This window comes from Labeo rohita, chromosome 7 (assembly GCF_022985175.1).
Source record: "Labeo rohita strain BAU-BD-2019 chromosome 7, IGBB_LRoh.1.0, whole genome shotgun sequence".
NCBI classification, from domain to species: Eukaryota; Metazoa; Chordata; class Actinopteri; order Cypriniformes; family Cyprinidae; genus Labeo; species Labeo rohita.
The window spans coordinates 15406848-15423084 of record NC_066875.1 but is presented as its reverse complement, the minus strand read 5'-3'; the positions used below and the strand labels follow the sequence as shown (position 1 = coordinate 15423084).

General features: G+C 38.0%; 1 protein-coding gene across 2 annotated transcripts in view; it reads right to left on the bottom strand.

Annotated features, from left to right (window-relative positions):
• Positions 1–14014, bottom strand: part of tdrd7b (tudor domain containing 7 b) — a 28041-nt gene extending 14027 nt beyond the window's left edge. Inside the window, exons 1-8 of one of the 2 annotated variants that reach the window (XM_051114707.1) lie at positions 13883–14014; positions 9256–9462; positions 9026–9170; positions 6741–6936; positions 4208–4290; positions 3548–3768; positions 789–1357; positions 403–592 (exon numbers count right to left, since the gene is read on the bottom strand). In XM_051114707.1, coding sequence (XP_050970664.1) covers positions 403–592; positions 789–1357; positions 3548–3768; positions 4208–4290; positions 6741–6936; positions 9026–9170; positions 9256–9462 — 1611 coding nt within the window. In that variant the 5' untranslated portion in view covers positions 13883–14014. Of the gene's footprint in view, positions 1–402; positions 593–788; positions 1358–3547; positions 3769–4207; positions 4291–6740; positions 6937–8185; positions 8465–9025; positions 9171–9255; positions 9463–13882 lie in introns of those variants that run through there. The other variant, XM_051114708.1, reaches the window with a different exon arrangement.
• Between the last annotated feature and the right edge of the window lie 2223 nt (positions 14015–16237).

The following is a 16237-nucleotide window of genomic DNA, read 5'->3' as shown; positions in this document are numbered from 1 at the left end:
TATGGACTACATATCCATATTTATGGACAGGTTTGACTGTTGTACTCGCATCTCTTGCAGCATCTAAAAACGTGGCGCTCAGGTAAAAAGAAGTTCACTCCCATCTTCTTGCATGTTTTTCCTATTCCACGGCCCACGTCGCATCTTAGTCAACACAAAAGCGCATTCCGTGTGAATTGCGCCTAACGATATGAGCGTGTCACACATGAGCAGTTAATCACGTGCGCCGACATACGGTTGGATCGTTCTTTTCTCTTTGCTGTTATCATTACCCGACATGGGGGGACTTTAAATATTGTCTTGGATAATGGGGGTCCTTAAAGTCAAAAAGGTTGAGAATCTCTACACTACTCTACTACATTAATATGTTGAGCTGTGATCTTCAATGACCCCATAACGTACCTTGACCTTGTCAGCCATGACCTCACAGACTTGTGCTCGGAGGATCTCCTCCTCTTCCTCAGCACGTATAGCAGTCAGCTGACCTGGTAATGGTGAGGTCAGAGCCACCTTGTTGATGTCTTGCCCATAGAACTCTCTCATTTCATCTTCTAACTTTTCCTGCGCCTTGGAGTAACCTTCACCTATGTACCTGCACATAAACAGACACACACTTTATCAAAAGCACTGCGGTCACCAACTTTTACAGTGGCCTGACATATTTTTCCTCCACAGGCATTTCCAAACATTCTTCAAACAAAGAAATCTAAGCCTTGATATAAACATGAGATTAATCAAAAAAAGTAAAGTGATAAGCGTAATTGTAAGATATTGATTAAAAATCGCACCTCAGAATGACGCTGTTTGTGTCACTTGCTTCCACCACGAGGACAGAAGGGTATTCCTCTCTAGGAATGACAAGAGAAGGAACAGTCTGGCTGCTCAAATGACGCTCTACTGTTTCTTTCAACTCTGAGCCAGCCAATCCCGACTGGTTACGGTTCTCGTCCTCCACTACTTTTGCATACAGAATTGCTCTTTTGGGGTTGTCCGGCATGGGGTAGTCAATCGTGCATATATCTGAAAGCAGGGTGAGGTGGTCCAGCACAAACTCTGGTAGCTTGCATTTGTATGTGTCTTGATACAGTTTAGGCAGAGCGTGGGCCCACAGGCCACTGCTGTATTTCATGAGCAGCTCTCCAAGCTTCTGCTTGACGTCGAGCGGTAGATCACTAGGGGACGTCGGAGTGCTTGATTTGTAAGTGGGAGATGATCTTTGAGTCTGGGGTTTTTTGTGATGAAATGGGGATTTGTCATGGGTGGGGGGTGTAGCAGCACTATGTGATGTTATCTGGCTAGTTTCTTTAGCAGGGTATAGCAGCAGCTCTTGAGGTTTGGTACTGCATGGTTTTTCAACCTATAAATCGAAGACAGCATTGTTATTCTGCAGACAAATACACAGAGCTAAGTTATTATAAGGGATAGTTCACACAAATATGAAAAGTCTGTCAATAATTACTCATCCTCACATCATTCCATATTTGTAAGACCTTCATTCGTCTTCAAAACACAAATCAAGATTTTTTTTTTTATGAAATCGGAGAGCTTTTATGACCCTACATAGACAGCAACAGTACTACCACGTTTAAGGCCCAAAAGGGAAGTAAGGGCATCATAAAAATAGTGGTTCAACCTTAGTTTTATGAAGCTACGTCAATCATTTTTGTGCGCAAAGAAAACAAAAATGAGACACAGGAGCCAGATTTCTGATCTAGAACCCCGATGCGCTGCGCTTTGTTTAGAAGCAGAGGAATGCACACGCACGTGAACGCACGTTGAAGACTGACATGGAATAGAAGAAATTGTTAAATAAAGTAATTATTTTTGTTCTCTTCGAACACAAAAAGTATTCCCGTAGCTTCATAAAATTCAGGTTGAACCACTGATGGCACATGGAGTATTTTAACAATGTCCTTACTACCTTTCTGGGCTTTGATTGTGGTAGTTGCGTTGCTGTCTATGCAGGGTCAGAAAGCTCTCGCATTTAATCCAAAATATCTTAATTTGTGTTCTGAAGATGAATGAGGATCTTACTGGTTTGGAGGGCTGCCCTCAACTAAAGATTTTTCTGGTTGACTAGTAGCATTAGTCAACTACTAGTCGCACGTTTAATAAACCATATAAATCACAATAATGGGCCTTTAATTGCCTAAATAGCCTAATAAGAGCTCAAGCACACGCTAAAAAGCTTGCCACAGCGCACTGGCAGATAATTATATATGTGTATATATATATATGTAATAATTATAAATGTGTCAGGGAAAAACAGCAAGCAGACTGCATAAACATTTTAGCAATTTATTAATAAACTAGCATTTTCTTTGTTTTCGGCTTAAGAGATGAAGTCGATGACGCTGACTCGTCATCTCTGCAGTAGTGGATGCGTCTGTATGCATGTTTTATACGGATTACGTAATCTGAGAATATTTGTTTCCCATTTGAATTGGTTCATTTTTTCATGTCTGTAAGGCAAGTATACACAGAGTTTCTGAGTTCACAGAGTTCACAGTTCACAGAGACCGAGACGGCAGAAAGCACATCCTCTTTGCGCTAATTATTTATTTTTATCTGTATGACCAAAAATGATGGAGTATTTTAAGAGCAAGTGACCACACTGGCACCTCTATCTGTCATGCAGTGAGCGCACTACTATTCAGCTTCCACACTCTGCACAGACACTTGAATAGCGCACATTTTTCTAGGTTAACAGGTTTTAGATTGAGTGCCATGTGAAGTTGCTACTTCATACATCTTTCAGATGAAAAGCCATATTTGAGGTTGATTAATGAAGGCGATGCATTTGGATGTCCTGCCCGATGTACTATATTACCACATAGACCAGCCGTTAACAATCTATACATCATGGACTGCGACCTCGTCACTAAGCGACTAACAAAGTATTGGTCGACCAAGCCTCTTCTCGTCGACTAGCGGTTAGTCGGCTATTAGGGAGCAGCCCTACTGGTTTGGAACGACATGAGGGTGAGTAATTAATAAAAAAAAAAATATTGGGTGAACTATCCCTTTAACCACACTTCAGTTTGAGGTTTCAGCATAACTAAAAATTTCCCAATCAGTGGGCATTTATCAACTACTTCAGACTGCATATCCCTAAACCTAGCACTAAGTACACCTAGGGTACTGCAGAAACCAATACTTGGGCAGACTTCTGGCTGCCATCAGTCCCCTTGACCAAAAAAAAAATAAATCTGAATGAAACAATGCACTTGGAAGATGTCAGACTCTTTCTATTACATTTTTTGACATGAATTTACTCCCTCATCATGACAACTCAAAATTCACAATTTCAATGTCTTTGCATAATGTTGACCAAGTTCGGTTAAAATCACATTAATTGTCTCCAATTTTCTCTCCAACCCTTAGAATTAAACTGGCAAAATACAGAGCTATAGGTGCTACACAGTCCTATATTGTCAATTAATGGTCTTTTAAATTTTAATTTCTGAAAGTTACAATTTATATTCATAAACTGGTTCTCATCATGTCATCAGATGACAGGCTAATCAGGCCATTTCTATAAACTTACAGTACAAATGTGGGTCCAGTGTTCCAGATCTTTCAGGGCTTCGTTGGGTAGATCTTGTTTATAATGCTCTCGATATAGCTGAGGCAGCTTGGATACCCAGAGGCCATTGCTGTGCTTGTTAAGAACTTCCTTAAGACGGGACTGCACCAGCTTGGGACTGTAAGGCGCAGAATGAGGCACCCTGGGTTTTGCTGGAGTGTTTTCATTCAGGATAGAAGGGGCTGGAAATATCAACAACAAAAATGCTTCAGCTTAGTAACAATTTTACATTGACAGATTTTGAATAGATTTGTAATGAATCACAAGTCTTATGACAGTTTGCTCATTATTTTTTTCACCCTCAGAATATGACTTTCTACTGACAACATTTTTTTTCCTCTTCTGGGTGAACTATCACTTTAAGATATAGCCCATAGCAACGTCAGAACTGAAGGCATGTAGTCCTAAGAGATCCCTCTGTGTAACAGCGGGAGCTTTCTGCCCGCTTTAGACAGAAGATGGCTGTTCTCTTTTCATCCTTAATGAACATCCCATGAATGCCTTCTGGGACAGGAAGTTAACTTACAGAGTCCAGGATAACTATAACCTTTAAAGGAGATTCTTGTGGAGAGAAATGATTAGACAGTCTACATTAACACTTTCCACCCAAAATTTGCTCACCATTGCTCAGCTGTTGGTTTTGGGAGAGATGGGCATGTACTTCTTTTTGGAATCTGGAGGAAAGGGTCATTCTTTTGTCTGATCTAGAAAAAAAAAACGAGATTATATTAAAGAGAATTTAAAATCTGTCATTTTCACCTGTCCTTTTACCTAAAATTTCCATCTGTTGATGTGCATCCAATTTTATAAAACAACCAACACCTTTTACAATGAATCAGACTCAAACCTCTTTAGGTGGACAAAAAGCAACCAGTTCTGAAATTGGTCAGTAAGAAAGGACCTCAGACTACCACTTTTTTACTCAAGCCACTAAAATGTTCTATTAGTTATAATCAACTCTTCTTCATGACTTTGGCATACCATTGCATTAAATGTGTTTTTTCACATTGTTACCTCAAAAATAATACTATAGCAAATACCACTTAGCGAACCCAAATTTGCTTAATAATTCATTATTGCTGGGTTATCCTCCTAATCTATGTAATTAACTGGTCAGCTTAATTCTGCAAAACAGCCTAGTACAGTTTTCATAAACTAAGCAGACAGGAGGGATATAGAGCAAATAATACAGACATTTTGGCAGAGTGCTGCAGCATGATAAAGCAGGGGTGTGGAGGTCTTTTTGCATATGATTCTAGGTATCAGATGACCCAAACTCCCCCTCAACCTGTTCCAAAGGGAAAGTGCTGATTCATTGTGGACTGGTTTAGAATGGCTAATCTGTAAGAGAATGGAGGGAGGATTAACAAACCCCAGTACACCCGCTTAACTCTGCCACCCTCCGCACACTCACAGCCATTGTGTGTGTGCCACAGTAAGCGATACAGAACACAATTCTAAAGAGTGAGGTCAGTTGTTTGCTCTCAATGGTTTTTGGCTGGAGTGATTTCACACACACAAACACAGACAGCACCCTCCATTCGATTGCTGAATAAGCACTGGGTTCAGACAACATTCAGCTAAAATGCTTTCTGTTATTGCCAATCAAGTCAGACAGTATCAACAGCTAGAGACATGCAGTTGCAAAACTGGAAAATTAAGAGTCAGTGAAGAAATAAAGAGCTTGTTTCTGTCCACTCATTAGGACTTGATTTGTATTCTCAGCTACTTGCTCAGCAAAATGCTGCTCACACAGTGGATGTGCTTACTTTAAAAGATGCTTTTCCGTAAGAAAGTGTTAGCTGTACATGAATGTATCTTCTTTTTATCTTTCAAATAGTGCTGTCAAATCGATTAATCATGATTAATCACATTCAAAATAAAAGTTTGAAGTGAAGTCAAAAGTTAACATACACCTTGCAGAACCTGCAAAATGTAAATTATTTTACCAAAATAAGAGGAATCATACAAAATGCATACTATTTTTTATTTAGTACTGACCTGGATAAGATATTTCACATAAAAGATGTTACATATACATCCACAAGAGGAAAAAAATGGTTGAATTTATAAAAAATAACCCTGTTCAAAAGTTTACACTTGATTCTGTTCCTCAGAAAAATATTTCAGGTCCCACAATTTTTTTTTTTCAGCAATTTTGTGTATTTGAACCCTTTCCAACAATGATTGTATGATTTTGAGATCCATCTTTTCACACTGAGGACAACTGAGGACAACTATTACATAAGGTTCAAAGGTTGACTGATGCTTCAAAATGAAAAACCATGCATTAAGAGCCGGGGGTGAAAACTTTTTGAATTTGAAGATCAGGGTAAATTTAACTAATTTATCTTCTGGGAAATATGTAAGTATCTTCTGTAGCTTCTGAAGGGCAGTACTAATTTAAAAACAATATGATATTTAGGCTAAATAAGTAAAATGTACACATCCTCATTCTGTTCAAAAGTTTACACCCCTGGTTTTACACCCCTGCCTCTTTATTTATTGTTTTTCCTTCTAACGCATCAGTGAGCTTTTGAACCTTCTTTAGTAGTTGCATATGAGTCCCTCAGTTGTCCTTAGTGTGAAAAGATGGATTTCAAAATCATACAGTCATTGTTGGAAAGAGTTTAAATACACAAAAAGCTGGAAAACCAAAGAATCCGTGTGACCTGAAGGACTTTTCTGAAGAACAGCATGCAGTTTAACTGTTCAGGACAAACAAGGGAATTATCTACAACTATCACTAAACATAAAAAAACACAGCTGTGGATCATTCAGGCGACAATACAGTATTAAGAAGCAAGTGTATGTAAACTTTTGAACAGGGTCATTTTTATAAATTCAACTATTTTCTTTTGTGGACTATATGTAAACGTATTTTATGTGAAATACCTTACTCAGGTCAGTACTAAATTTTGTATGATCCCTCTTATTTTGGAAATAATTAACATTTTGCAGATTCTGCAAGGTGTATGTAAACTTTTGACTTAAACTGTATGTGTATATATAAATACACAAACTTTTATTCTGGATGCAATTAATCGTGATTAATCGATTTGACAGCACTGTTGCTATAATGCAAACTGTCACCGATTTTACGATTTGTTGTGTTTTATCACTGTTTGAGACTCCACTTGATGGGCTTTTTCACCTTTCTGAGGGAAGAGAAGGTCTTCTTGTGGGTGTGTTTGGGGGTGTGTTGTGGGGTCTGCCGCCTTTCACATCAGACTGGGAGTCCCTCATGCTTCCTGTTCGAGGAAGGGGGTCTCCGTGACCCCCTCCACGACCTCCACCACGCCCCAGACGTCCACGATGGTCGGGCTGTCTCAGAGATGTCCTTGGCTTTGCTATGAAGGAAATGAAACAGTATATAAATCATGAAAGTAATATATAATGTAAAATATAATAACAAAATATAACTAAGACTCATTTTCCCAAGCCTATTTTGAAACATTTGAGTGTCCTGTGACCCATTTAACAGTGCTTTGTGATGACAGGAATTTCCTTGAACAACAATTTCTATCAACATACTGGAATTATAGCACACTTCCTCACATGAACACTATTATTGCAGAATTACACAGTGCCTTCACTGGACGCAAATAGAAAAGCAACTAGAAACCACTATAATCAGCGCTTCTGTCTACATTGTATGCACGCCATGACAAGTCACCATCGAAAAAATGATGCAGTAAGCAGCATTCTCTAACAATAATATCAAAAAGATTAAAAAACAGTATAATTCTGATTGTAAGACAACAAGGCATGCAAACCCACCATAAAAGTATCATAAAATTGATCCACATGACTCATCGATTATTCTAAAGATTTGTGTGAAAAAACAGATTTAAATGTTGTTGTTTTGTCCTTGAAATCTTGGGTTGTTAACTGCTGTGATTGGATCACTGATAAATGAGTCGGTGAGTAACCTGAGGCAATATCATTCTGACTCAAGCGTTTTTTTAACCAGATCAACAGACTGATAATTGAAAAAATTCCAACTCAACATATCAAATATTACTGTTTCTCTCATGAACACATCAAAGAGAGCTATGTCAAAAGAATGCTAATATTTTCAGTGAATTGTCTGTTCTTCACATGTCATATATATGGCTTCAGAAGACTCCTTTGTATTCAACAACAGAAAGACAATCATACATGTTGGGAACAACATGAGAAAAATATATGTATTTTTTCAGTTTGTTGTGCTTAATCCTTTAATCAAACAGATGAAGCCAAACACTGTAAGCTAGATCAAACATATATCATTACACACAAGTCAGTTTACTTTACAAACAGTCTCTAAGGTATTACTCTGCACTTTCTTCTTCAACAAGAGAACCATGAAGTTTCTGGAACTCAGCATAATCACTAGAAATTAGAACATGCAACAAAAATATTACTCTTTTCTTTATACATTCAGATAACAAAGCATATGCAGTTCAACAGCAGCTGCAAATTTATTTTAACTAAATAACTATTACATCATACTCACACTGTGTCGACCAGACGTTATAACTTCAAACCCATTTTCTCTCATACACATTCAGTATGACATCATACCACTAACCTGACTGTAACAGAATGACATCATACCTTCCAACCCGGCAGTAAACTCAGCCGGCTGCTTGCTAACAGCGCAAGCCGTCCAACCAGCCTAGCGTGGAAAAGAGGCAGCAATTTAACACCTTATCACTGTCTACAGCCCTCCTGAGATAAGCGTTCCACAGGCTGATAGTTTCTGCAATACAGCGGATGGTGAGTTAAGAAGACAAAAACAGGCAGAGCATCACCACAGCAGTGCCAGTTGAGTCATTAAATAACAGATGAGGGGAAAAAAAAAGAAACGTTTTCAGACAATCCTCCCCTCAACAGCCACGCAGGCTCTGCTGTGCCTCTCCACAACACTGCAGTCTCCAGACCTCCCTCTCTCTCCCTCTCTCTCCCTCTAGGTCAATATAGATGCCCGCTTTCTGCTGTATCACGGCAAGCCAAGTAACTACTGAGTCACTGATCAAGGGACAGCGTGAGCCCTGAAAACGCTGAAGCTGACAGTGAGTTTGCAGTTCCCAGAACAGCCGCAACCTGTAATCTGAATGATCTAATGCAGAGCTTTATTCTTAGTACATCCAGAACTGTGCTCACATCCTCAGAGGAGTTTAAATAGGCCATATACACAACCAAAAAAGACACGAGATGCACAGGACACCAGCATATATTATCTTTAAAATGTCTTTTGACTAACACATTACAAGAAGTATCACATCCACAGCTGCATTTAACAAAACTGTCAACTTAAACATACTTTAATGTAACTTCTGTTGACAAAAGATTATCAATGATTATTTAAAATATACTTTAAAGTATGTATTTAAGCAAACATTCTCTATATAATGTTATGTGCATGACACATTACAGTAAGAGTTGCAGCCTCACCATTCAGCACAAGAGGAGCTGCAGGTTTGACTCTCATTTGACAGTTCACCACTTGAGGTCGGCCGGTCCTCTTAGCTGTGCGTTGACGGGCCGCAAGTTTAGTAATGTGGGTCATCTCGTTTCCTGTGGTAGCATGGCACACCACCTATGGGTTTTTAACCATTTAAAGATTTAGTATTTGCATATACCTGCTGAATAACTGAATTTCAAAAAGTGAGTGAAAGACTTACCTCCCCAGACTGTACTTTATCCAGTTTCACGACCGAAGGCATGCTGTGCAGGAGGGCATCCAGTGTGCCATACCCCAACTGTTTATAAGGTATGAGCTCACCCGTCAGGTCTTTATACTCTACCTGCAGGTTAGAGAGTGACACGCCACTCTTACTGGACTGGAGCACCGCCCGTACCATCTTCTTCACCAGTTCCTCATCCGCCATCTTAAAAAAATAACGAGAAGTAATGATGTTGGATCTGGTCTAAAGACACTACTGTGTTTTAATGTTTACCAAGGCTGCATTTGTTTGATCAAATTTACAGTAAAAACTATTTAAAAATACAGCTGCAAGCAGTGATTACCGGGGTTCAAGAGCTTTACGGCATTTAAGCACATAAAAAAGACATTGCATATTATTTAGTAAGACTGTAAATCAAAAATATGCATTTTCGGCAAATACAGGTCATTTACCAAATATGAAGTGTTTTAAAGTTTATGAGTTATAGTGCCAGCTGCAGTCCGATCCCCTTAAAACTTTGCTTGCTTGTTTAGAATCACCTGTCACATGTGCTCAGCGGATTTTGTGAAGTTTAGATTTTTTCTTTAGACTTCATAGATTTTTTGTAAATTTAAGCAGGCCCCTTTTCAAAATGACCCTGTTACAGCTTCCCAAAGGGTAAATTTCAAAAAAAAAAAAAAAATTTTTGGATAATTATTGGCCTAGAGAGTCCAGAGAATTGTACTGCAGTGTTTTTTTTTTTTCAGTTTGAGCAAAAAACCTAGGACTAGTTTGCAAAAGTATTTTTTTTTACATCTTTTTAGTCATAACAAACAATTTGATTGACAGCGGTGGATCTAGAGGCAAAATTGTCCAAAATGAGGAGCTCTATCGTATGATGAGAATTTCACATGTATGTGCGAAAAAATGTTCAACGCACAATCCTTTTATGTTCTTGAAAAATGTGATATCGCACCCCCAGTGGCCGATTTCTTTCAAATTTCTCTCAAAATTTTGGGGCCGTTAGTCAAACAGGAGTTTTGTTCCGATCTGCCTCCGTTAACCTTGTCAAACAAGTGCTCAAAAGTCGGCCATTGGCGGCCATCATTTTTGAGACACAAATGTCCTTGTAGACAATTTGGCACTTCGGTCTAAGACCCTGGACGCTGATTTTCATGTTGACAGGACAAATGGTTGAGCAGTTACAGCCATTTTTATGTTTTTTTTCCCTCTTACAGCGGGAAACAGAGATATCTCATTCCGTTCAGGAGTTACAGGCATTTTACTAAAAGTGGCCCTGCCCCTTTTGAGCGTTCTGACGTCCTTTTGTAACGATGAGTTGAAGTTCCTTTTGTTTTTTTTGTTTTTTTTGACAATTCTTAATATTGACTCTCCAGAGAATCTTTCTGCACTGGTTTGGCTCTGATCGTGCAAAAAACCTAGGACTAGTTCGCAAAAGTAGGTTTTTTAAAAAAATGCTATATACCCAAAAATTTCGCCACAATCACGGATGAATCTGAGGCGTGTGTTCTGTCCGACATGAGCCAAAGTTTCCAACGACATAAGACTTGAGTCTGTAACAAGCTGTTTGGGAGTTATGAGCGATGAGTACTTTTGATCGCTGTAGTGCCCCCTTCAGGCCAATTGGGGCGAGCCTTGGTGACGTGGTAGACAGTGTGAGCACTACCATTCCTCCAAGTTTCAAGTCTCTATGACTTATGGTTTGGTCTGCCCGATCAGTTTTACGTGGAGATTGCTGATTCTTGGCCATTCTAACAATTACAATAGGGGTTTCAGCGCTATGCGCTCAAACCCCTAACAATTTTAATATATTTAAAAATGTAATTTACTCCTATGATGACAAAGCTGTATTTTCAGCATCATTACTCCAGTCTTCAGTGTCACATGATCCTTCAGAAATCATTTTAATATACTGATTTGGTGATCAAGTAACATTATACTGAAATCTGTTGTGCTTCTTAATATTTTTGTGAAAACCACTACAGATTTTTTATACTTTCCAGAACAAAAGTATTAGTTTCTTCTAAAACATAAATTTTACTGACCCCAACTTTTTAAATGGTAGTGTACCTTTACTCTTGATACAAATATAACAATTTTGCATGAGCAGATCATTGTAAAGCCACATTGGCAGAACAAACAGTGCTAGGTGGTCAGAGGTCAAACTTGACTGTTTATGGGTTTATGAGCCTAGCACTGATCTCCTCTATGCCTCTGAAGAGTGTTATTGATTACAACACATAGAAAGCTACTGGACATAAATGACCATATCTGATAACAGGCAAACAGTTAAATGTGTTTAGAATAGATCTCATCAAGTCTTGTTTATGCAAGCTAACCAATGGCAAGTAAAAATATGCAACTGCAGTACTACTGGCATTCCATGTCATTTTATTCTTGGTATGGGCATAGTGGTATTGCTGATGTGACTAATGAATTGAGCAAAGCACACTGCCTTCTGGACTAGCCGCTCACAACCAGACAGTTGAAGCTGCACAAATAGATCATCACATAACACACTGTTTATTCTTTTTATGGCCAGTCAAAATGGCTTATGTTCAAGAAAGCAAGAGCCAACACCAGCAGTGAAAGAGAAGCACATGTTAGCATACTTTCAAAAAAGAGTACTTGTTATGAAAATAATACATTTTAAAATAATATATTTAAGTGCAAACTGAATATAATGTTTTTATGCACTAAACTGCATATAAAACGGCATAATTATAGTTTAAATTTACATTAAATACAATTTGCTGAACTTTAGATTGTTTTTGGCCCACTTGAGTTGGATTTACAGTAAGTAGGCTAAATCTTTATATGTAATTTTATAATTACTTCTATTGTCTTTGAAATATGGTTAAAGTCTTCAGTTGAAGTTTCTGTACTGACAAGAATTCGTAGTTAAGTATACTTTAAAGTCATTTTTATTGAAACTTGTGTGTCATATATTTAAATATATTTAATTACACATTTGTAATGATTAAGTTGCACTTTAGTACACTTAAAATATATTAATTTTGTAATATTAAATAACACAATACAGCTAAAACTATTAGCAAGTACTTTACATGTCACAAAAAAAACACTGTTAACAAATGTATTTAAAAAATTTACTTTTAGGTAAAACGTTTATTTTGACAGTACAAAATACAGGTCGACCGATATGTGTTTTTCAGGGCCTATGCTGACACCGATTATTACAGATCAAGTAGACGGATAACCGGTATTTTGAACCGATGTCTGGTGTAAAAGTGAAAATGAATGTCAAACTTAAGAATAACAAGGGCTCTGAGAAAAAACATTCTTTAAATGCTTTTAAATTATTTTGGAAATGACGACTACCAGTAACCATAAAAATGCTTAATGTCAGCGCAGATAAACGGTCAACCCCTACTACAAAGTGCCTTTTTTTAAAAGTGTATTTAAGTGTCTTTAAAAAACATAGTCATAAAAGTGACTTTAGTTACAGGTAAGTGGCTTTTTATTTCATAAAAATTTGTGCAAGAACATTACAAATGCACATTCAAGTGTGTACTCAACTTCTGCAATACATGCAAACCTTACTAACCCTTTATGTCAATGTCACTACATCAGACATATTTTATAACCATTTCTGTATTATCTTCTATTACTTAATAGTGGTGTACATTTATGTGCATTTCATACATAAATATCCGCAGTTACTAAAGTCAGTAAGGCCCCTTATGGCATACACATCACAACAAATGCATTCCTCCACAAGCTATTTGTTGACATACTACATGTATTTACAGTGAATTATTTAAAAGAGGTCAAAAATGACCTTAAGAAAACCGAACAGTTAAATAGGTTTGATCATGTTTGTAATAAATTTCATTTTAAACCATAAAGCTGCAGGCATTTGACATGACATGTCAAGTACTGTAGTGACAGCAGCCTTATACAATATAACAATTCTTCATCTAAAACTACTTTAAACATGCAGCATTAAATTGGACTCCAAAATTGAATTGTTGTGACCTTTACGCACTTCTCTCCCCTTTATATACCCATTTCCATGTTAAAATGCCCAATGTGTCAACACACCTGTAGCACGAAGTGAGCATCTATCACAAGAAATGAAAGAGAAAGTAATGAGAACCCGTGTGCACTACACGTTTAGAAAGTTGACGTGCTGTTTGGCAGATAGAGACACACCCTTTATTATGGACAGCAGTTAACGACGGTCGCCATCAAAGACACTTTATAGCTGTATTTTACACAGCTCTTTTATAGTTAGACGACTTTATTCCGCTGAAGTTTGATGTTAGTGTATTTACAGCAGGAGAGCTGACACAATGAGCATGCATCATATTTAAAGTGTGCGTGTTAAAGAATTCGGACCGGCCAACTACTGTCCCGAATTATCCGCTCCCTCCGACCATGAACTCCTGAATATTTCACTATAAACGTTTTAAATGTATGTTCAAAAGTTTTGTTTCACTGTTTTGATCCGGGTGATTATTCGCAGTCTGTTTAGCTCACTGTCAATCAAAGTTACAGTAGTAACTATAAACTGACACTCATACGCGTCTGTCTTCCACCGAAGCTGCTTAAATATAAAGCGGCGAGTTCAGATACTTTCACTTTTTTTTTTAAGTCTTACCGCGCAGTGGATGTGGGTCGGTCAGGCCGGTTTAGATGACAGGGTCTGGCTCTGTGACACTGGTCGCGGTGTCCTCCTCGCGGTCTGTCCCGCAGGCGGTGAGTGTGAGTCCCGCTGAGAGCTGCTCGCACCATCCCATCTGTAATTACACAACGCGCATGCGCACTACATACAGCATAAGCAGGTACAGTACTACTGATGTATAGTATTATAATATGCTTTTACTGTGGACTCCTTATTGTTTTATACTTTTAAACATATTGGTCGGGAAACGATTTCGTTTTCGATAACGAAAAGAGCGTTTGCTCGGCCAATTTTTTGTGATTACAGCAGAAAACTACAGAATCAATGCGTAGTTGACAATATCAACTATTTAAACCATTTTGAGCATATTATTTCCACTTTAGCATAGTTTTGAATAGCCAGCAGGTAGATTTTTCGATTTCAATGTTGCAATGACCACTTATTGTATGGGGTTCCATTTGTGCCAAAACTGAGTCAACATCGCTGTGCTTTGTACAACACATTTGTTTTTGTCTAGTCATCACCTGCTGGTTCAGGTAAATCAGTATATGTTGATTTGTATCAGGCATGTGCACAGGTAGGGCTCAACCTGTGCAGAGCACATGCCCTTTTTGTAATTACACTCGGAAGTGCCCTTTTTTTGGGGGAGTTTTTTTTTTTTTTTTAATAAATCAATGCTATTGGTAACCCTTTACGTCTGTTTGTCTTTTTAACAAATATTTAACCAATTAAAGGCATTAAAAAGCGCATCTCTTAGAACCGCTCAAACTGTCAGTCAAACTTCACAACTCCGCCCCCTGAGCGCCACGAACTTACATTTCAGCACATCAGTCAGAGTCATAGAGCAGAAGCAGATGAACGTCTTCGTCTTGTAACGGTAAAATATCTTGTTGTTTGAATAAGTGCATGTATGAAATAAACACTAGTATGTCTATAAAGGTTCATATAATGCATCACCACACCGGTGTGATGTTGACGTAATGTGATGTCGTCATTTTAATGATGGACAAATTGCACACATTCGCTGGTCAAAAACCCGCGGTGTAACTGCATTTGAGTTTGACACAAAGCAACCGAGTGATCCTTGTCAGCTAGGTAAAATATATTATAAGAAATTTCTGTTTTGATTTTATGGCTATCTGCTGAATGTGCTGATGCATGTAAATTACATGATGTAATTTATTAACATTTCATCATATTATATAGCCTATGGTCACACAGCATGGTAGGTTAAAGTTTACGATGCTATTATATTATGCGTGTGTTTGCTGGCTAGATTTAAAAAAAAATCTAGTATTGTATACTCCCCGCTCGTCTTCACATGTATAAACAGAAAAACATGGTTTACTACTGTAATAATGTTGTATTAAATAAAAAAAACTTTACACAATGAGAATGAGAATCATCAGGTCACTGTGCATTCTGTATATTTTATCATGCAGAATGTAATCTGCATGTATGCAAAGCAAAGAAAAAAAGAAAATGAACATCTTACACAACTAAATAAGAGAGAGTGCACAACCAATTCACAAACACAGGACAAATAATACACAGACAACCACCCAGGAGGCAAATTGGTAAAGCTAACTTTACTAGAAGGCCAGGTGTGTTGTTGTAATTAGTTTTAAAGATACCCTCTATATGTATATATTATCTGTATAAAAGTTATTAATACTAATTAAATATAATATAAGAATATTATTGTGTGTTATTTTTTTGGTGGTGGAGGGGTTCGTGGAGGGGTTGGGGGGGGTGCCCTTTTTTCAGTTTCAGCACATGCCCCGCAAAAGGTCTGTGCACGGCCCTGATTTATATGTTTTCTGTTGATGTCATCTTAATCTGTAATCCTGCTGTCTTTTTCTCTTATTGTCGTTTTGTTCTGTCATCTTTTCTGTGGTCTTGTTCTGTCCTCTTTATTGTCATCTTATTCTGTCGCCCTTACTGTTGTCTTGTTCTGTCTTCCTTACTGTCAGGACTTACAGTAGGATGTCAGAATAAGATGACATTAAAGACAACAGAATAAGATGACATTAACCCTTTTAAACCGACTGTGTCAGCGCCGACACGTCAAACCAAGCTGTATTCATGTTACCATAACTCTTCAACCTTTTGCACTATCAAAACAATTGCTTCTGACAGTAGACAATATGCGCTTTCCGGCACTGTATAGCTTACTGCGGTACTATTTTGCGCTCCGTCGGCAAATGACGGCAGATTTCCAGGAGAGCAGGAAGGAAGAATTTGAACAGAGCGCGGAGATTTGGATTGTGTAAAATAATAAAAGAAACGAAAACAAAAAACATGGCGAAGGAGGAGTAAACAGCACAAAAG